This window comes from Tupaia chinensis, unplaced genomic scaffold (assembly GCF_000334495.1).
Source record: "Tupaia chinensis unplaced genomic scaffold, TupChi_1.0 Scaffold000361_2, whole genome shotgun sequence".
In the NCBI taxonomy this organism is placed as follows: Eukaryota; Metazoa; Chordata; class Mammalia; order Scandentia; family Tupaiidae; genus Tupaia; species Tupaia belangeri.
The window spans coordinates 3,243,073-3,249,233 of record NW_006159858.1 but is presented as its reverse complement, the minus strand read 5'-3'; the positions used below and the strand labels follow the sequence as shown (position 1 = coordinate 3,249,233).

Sequence of the window (6,161 nt, the reverse complement as noted above, 5' to 3'; positions counted from 1 at the left end):
TAAAAGTTATATGGTGTTGATCTAAGAGGAAAAAAACTAAGGCAAAGTATTTTAAAAATGAGAGTTTATTTGGGGCCAGGGTGAGGACTGCAACTCAGGCGTCACAATATTCAGGCTGCCCACCTCACTGTTGCTATGCGAAGGGTTTTAAAGGAAAAAGGAGAAGGTGCAGCGCCAAAATATTGACCTTATAGAAGCTACCAATGGGCTCTCCATTGTTCTTTACATCGTGAATTCTGGAAACATGGCAATAAGAAAATAAAACAGGCAAATTATGTTTAAATAATATATAACCATTCACGGGACAGTTAACCTGATCAGTCTTTCAAGAAATCACAAAACTCCGGAGTTCATGGAGTATGTCGAAGGCCTCATTATTCATGTTACCCAGGCCACACAAAATTTTTAAGGAATTATTTTATTTATTTTACTCACGATTATTATTTTTAAATTTTTCTGTAAGGCATGTCTAGCACCAGAGACACAGAGAAAAAGAGAAACTGAGAAAGCAAAGTCACCAGGTCCAAGCCTTGACCTGCAGTCAGCCAAGTAGGAATCTAGCATCTTAACCACCATGCCACCTATTGGCCCTGGCCATGTAAATTTTTTTTTTTTTTTGAGAGTTTTTTGTTATAGGGCACGTGCACTCGCCAGAAAGAGAGAGAGACAGAGAGACAGAAAGCAAGAAATCACTCCCCAGGGGGATGGCCACACCACAATCCCTTCTCCTCCACTCTTCTTTCAGGATCTTGGGCACACATGCGCACATGCCCGGCATGAGTTTAAGCCACCGGGTCCAGGACTCAAACCACTATTTTCTAATAGAAATGTAAGGAAATGTAAACCCAGTAGAGCCAAAATAATTTTGAAAAAAGAACAAAGTTGGAGGACTCACACTTCTTGGTTTCAAAATTTACTTTAGTTACTGTAATCAAGTTGGTGTGGTAAAGACATAAAGTGATATAGTGAGGAAACAGAATGGAATTAAGAGTCCAGAAATAAACCCGTATATTTATTATCAGTAATTTCTTTTCTTTTTTTTTTGGAGAGGTTTTTGCTATAGGGCGCATGCACTCTCCAGAAAGATAAAGAGGGACAGAGAGACAGAGAAACAGAAAATGAGAAATCATCCCCCGGGGGGATGGCCACGCCGCAATCCCTTCTCCTCCATTCTCCTCTCAGGATCTTGGGCACACATGCACACGTATCCAGCATGAGTTTAAGCCACCGGGTCTGTGACTCAAACCTTGGTGGACTACATGGGAGTCCAGAGACATAGCCATTACGCCAAATGCTGGTCCTATCTTTTATTTATATTTATCTTCCATGAGCATAAGCAAAAAGAGACACAGACAGAGAGATACAAGATTCCAATGCTGCAGTCCACTCTCAGCTGCAGCCAGGCTGGCACCTGTGCCTGGCATACTCAGAGAGGCCTCTGGAGATGAACTGGTGATTCAGCTTCATAGGGTGCCATGTTTAACTGCTGGTCTGGCCCCCATGTGGTCAGCTGAATTTTATTTAATTGTCCATTTTCTTCATTTTTTTTCAAAATAAGCAATTACTTTTATTACACAAAGATAAATAAAACATATATAAAGTATCAGGAATGACTAATTCATTATAAAATACTCATTTTATTTTTTTATGTTTAAATTTTTTATTTACATTCATTCACTGTACATGATTACAGCATACAAAATGAGATTTAAAAGGCTCATTTTAAACATATAATTACAGAATAAGTAAAGAAAGTATAAAGCGCTCATGGATAAGCTACATCAAAGGAATAAAAAGAAAAGTTGATTTTATATCACATATGTACATAAATAAATAAATAAATAAATACTAAATAAATAAAATTATATACATTTTCTTTTTTCTTCGTCATCACGAACTTGCCAGGATTTTCTCACAATACAGATTAAGAGTCAGAATCTCCCCCTTCCCCCAAGGAAGGGCCTGGTTAGCTCCTGAATCTGAAGATGCCCTTGATGTATCCGGTGAGGCCACTCTTGGTCTTCTGCTCCAGTTTATCCCCAAGTTGGAGGAACGCCACGTGGTTGAGGGCCATGTCAAAGAACAAGGGCTTGCAAGGGATGGGCTGGAAGCCTGGTGGGAAGTGCAAGAGGCTGGCTTGCTTGGTGACCAGGGAAGCGTCCAGGCAGAATGTCTCAAATGGTTCGGTTCAACCAGAGGCTTATTGTCCTTGACCTGGAAGGTGGTCTCTGCCTGATGGGAGTCCTTTGCATCCAGGATGGCCTGTTTCAGGCTGACTGACATGCCTGGTTTCACCCTGTAGAGGGTGCTCTTCTCTCTTTCACTCTTTCTCACGCTCATTTGTGCACATGAGAGCAGGCGAGTGCCCAAAATGCCGAGTGGAGAATGGAGGAGGATTTGTCCCATCCCCCTGAGGCATGGTTTTTCATTTTCCCTCACTTTCACTCTCTCTCTGTCTGGAGAGTGCATGCCTCTTTTAGACAGCATTCTCAGAAAAAATAGGAGTTTTGGTTTTCATGTGCAAGAGAGGATGAGTTTCTTTCTCAGAGTGTGCTGCAGTGAGACATAGTACTTGTCCTCAGCAGAAACTCCACTGTTCCAACCATACACGTTGCTGTTGAGATCAAGGTGGAAATCTAGGAGTGGGCGCTTTCTGGAGGAAATGAGAAAGACAAAGTGTATGTCACACAAATGTCAAAGAGGAGACTATCATTAGAATGAATGAGCCAACAGAAGTTTCTAGATGCTCCACAATCTGCTTAGTGAATGATCCAAACCAGCTCGCGGCAATCTGGTCCAACAGCCACAGTCCCTTCCCCAAGGGCACCTGAGCTCCACTCTGGGAACACACCATCTGCATGACAACCTACCTGGCTCCACTACACAGGGTGGGATGGTTGTGACAGGAATACTGCTGGCCCTTGGGTATGTAGTTGCTCCTGCTACAAGCCTTCCCCTTCCTGCTGTTTTTTTTTCTTCCCGTTCCTGCGGAGCTGCCACTGAGGGGGCTGGGGTGAAAAGGCTACAAGACTTATTCCTGAGGTTCCCAGAGCTACAACTCAGATAGCATTTGACAGGAGGTTCAGAAGCATTGTAAGTTAAATAATGTGACTGAATGTATAAAAAATAATAATAATAATTTAAAAAATGTACATACCAAAAAAAGAAGCATTTTACATTGTAATTAAGGGACAACTGAGAAAGACCAATTAACCTTATACCTGAGGTACATTGTGGCTTCATTCAGCTGAAATGCATACCAGGACACATGTGTCCCCTAGGAATACCTAGGAAGGTATTCTTGCCAACAAATATCAAAGATATTCATATAACAACTTACAGACCCAGATAGCCAGATGTCGGTTTTTTTTTTTTTTTTTTTTGGAGAGGTTTTCGCTACAGGGCATGTGCACTCACCAGACAGAGAGAGACATAGAGACAGAAAGCGAGAAATCACCCCCCAGGGGGGATGGTCACGCTGCAATCCCTTCTCCTCCATTCTCCTCTCAGGATCTTGGGCACGCACACACACGCGCCCAGCGTGAGTTTAAGCCACCGGGTCTGGGACTCGAACCGCGGTCAACTACGTGGGAGTCCAGCGACATAGCCATTACGCTAGCTGCTGGCCTCCCAGATGCCGTTTTTTACCTATCAAATTGCCAAGACAGGGCTGGCTCTGTGGTATAGCAGTCATGCACGGCTCAGAAGAAGCCAAAGGCCACATGATGACCACAGTTTGAATCCCCAGCCTGGTTGGCCTGAAACACACAAGACATGCGTGTAAGTACCCGAATCTGATGGGTTGCAGAACTGGACAGGGATTGCTGTGTGAAAAAAATCAATAAAAAGGAAGGGAAAAAAAATTTCTGGAACTTCAGAAATAAAAGAGCATGCCGTGTTGGTGAGAATTTAGGAACAAAGCAACTCTCATTGGAGGCCAGTATAACTGCCCCCGAGACAATGTGGTAAGACGCAGTGAGACTTGAAAAATGCATGTCCTCTGATACAGTCATTCTACTTCCAGAGATTTCCCTCAAGAAAACAAAGACAAGCACAATACTGAGCTACAGGGCCAGCCCTATAGCCTAGGGTCTCGATCTACATAGTAGACTATGGTTCGAATCCCAGATTCGGCAGCTTGAAAAAGCACCCGGTCTTGAAAAAGTGTGCTTGAAAAAGCACACTGGGTGTGTGTGAATATGTGCTGAAAATCACTAACAGGATGGAGAAACGGAGGAGAAGGGACTATGGCATGGATATACCCCTACTGGAGGGTGTTTTTTCCCCATCCTACCACTCCAGTCTCTCTGGCAAGTGCATGGTTTTTCAGCATTAAAAAGTGAACATTTTTAACTAAAGATAAAATACTGAGCTGCACAGATGTTTAATATTTTGTGTGAAAGCAAAATACTATTCAACATCTAAAGACTGGTCAAGTAAACTGAGCTATAACCATACTATGGGCTGCTGCGCAGATCTGAAAACGATACTGTAGAAATCGTTAGGCCAGTAGGTGACACGTTGGTTAAGGTGCCGGACTCCTCTATGGGAGACCACAGTTTGAGTACTGTGTCCAGCGGCTTGGAAGTCATTCCAGGCATGTGTGCCCCAAATTCTGACAGGAGAATAGAGGAGACATGATTGCGATGTGGCCATTCTCTCCTGGGGAGTGATTACTCACTGACTCTCTCTCTGTCTCTATTTTGAAATGTGGCTATTGACAGGCAAAAAACTGTGATCTACTATTAAGCTCATTCAAAATGTAATAGTAGATGATGATTACATTTTAGCTTAAAAACCGTATTTATATGATTGTGTGGATCTTTAAAAATAAAATAAAATAAATCCTGGAAGGTAATACTTCAAGATTTAGTTAATGAAACTGATTCTTACAAGTAAGATTATAACTGCTTGTTACAGGGGGACCAGCAGGTGGCATGGTGGTTAAGGATGCTGGACTCCCACATGGCTGACTGAGGTTTGAGTCCCGGACCTGGCAGCTTCCTCCCTCTTTCTCTTTCTCTGTCCCTCTCTGGTCAAATTAAAGTAAATATATAAAGTTAAATAAAATAATTCTTAAAAAAATTGTTTCTTACTTTCTGCTTTTAGCATCTGTATTTTATTATTTCTATAAGGAGTATGTATTGCTTTTGCAATAAGAAGAAATATTTAAAATTTCTTAATTTTGAAGGAAAACATCCAGACCACAAGATGACAAACACAAAGTATTCAGACCATATTATTCTCTTAAGGCAACCTCAAAGTGGAAGGGGAAAAAATTCCTTTTCCTCTCTTTGGAGCAGGGGAGGGAACATGGCACAGCAGCAATCCTATCTAGGTAGAAAGAAAATAAACAACTGGTCCCTGATCAGTCACCTCCTCAGTGGCTCACCTTTCTTGCCACAGTTTCTGGGAGAGGTACTGCAGGTACACGGATGCTGAGTTGGGGGACCGCTCCAGCAGGGACACGTCCGCCATGCACAGGCTCCAGAAGAAGTCAGCCTCGCGGTGAACTGTGTAGGGCTTGGGCTGCTGGGCCCTAGACTCCACATTATTGACTGCAGGCCCATCCACCTCCAGGAGGCTGCTGTCCTCCCGCTGGCCCTCTGACATCACGTAGTTCTGAATGAAAAAGAGCTTTGGCTTCCCTATGAGAAAAGGGCACAAATCTCCCATGAACATCCTCTTGATCTGCTGCAACGGGATTCCTGAGTGAGTCTGATCCACACCAAACACACTCTGGGAGCCTCCTCGGCTCACCAGGATACACACGAAGCTGTCGTAGTCTTGGTGCTGGGGCATACAGGCCACATGGTGAAGAGTATGGATTATTTCCTTCACCTTAAGATACAAGAAGTACTGGACCTTGTAACCCAGGGAAGCGAAGGTGTCCCGAAGAGCCTCTGGAGAAATAAAGAAACAGGGAAAACAATGCTTGAGTGAAAAGCTCAAGAGGAAATGTAGGGACCAGCAGTTAGAGTAATGGCTATCTTGCTGGGCTCCCATGTAGTTGACCGCGGTTCGTGTCCCGGACCCGGTGGCTTGAACTCACACTGGGCATATGTGCATGTGTGCCCAAGATCCCGAGAGGAGAATGGAGGAGAAGGGATTGCGGCGTGGCCATCCCCCCCAGGAGGTGATTTCTCGCTTTCTGTCTCTCT

General features: G+C 43.6%; 1 protein-coding gene across 7 annotated transcripts in view; it reads right to left on the bottom strand.

The window, feature by feature from the left end:
* Window positions 1–1,617: 1,617 nt before the first annotated feature.
* CFLAR (CASP8 and FADD like apoptosis regulator) overlaps window positions 1,618–6,161 on the bottom strand; it is a 62,859-nt gene continuing 58,315 nt past the window's right edge. For 6 of the 7 annotated variants that reach the window (XM_006153026.3, XM_006153023.3, XM_027773638.1 and 3 more), the window contains 2 exons: window positions 5,393–5,903; window positions 1,618–2,653 (listed from right to left, as the gene is read on the bottom strand). In XM_006153026.3, coding sequence (XP_006153088.1) covers window positions 2,515–2,653; window positions 5,393–5,903 — 650 coding nt within the window. In that variant the 3' untranslated portion in view covers window positions 1,618–2,514. The remainder of the gene's footprint in view (window positions 2,654–5,392; window positions 5,904–6,161) is intronic. The other variant, XM_014589551.2, reaches the window with a different exon arrangement.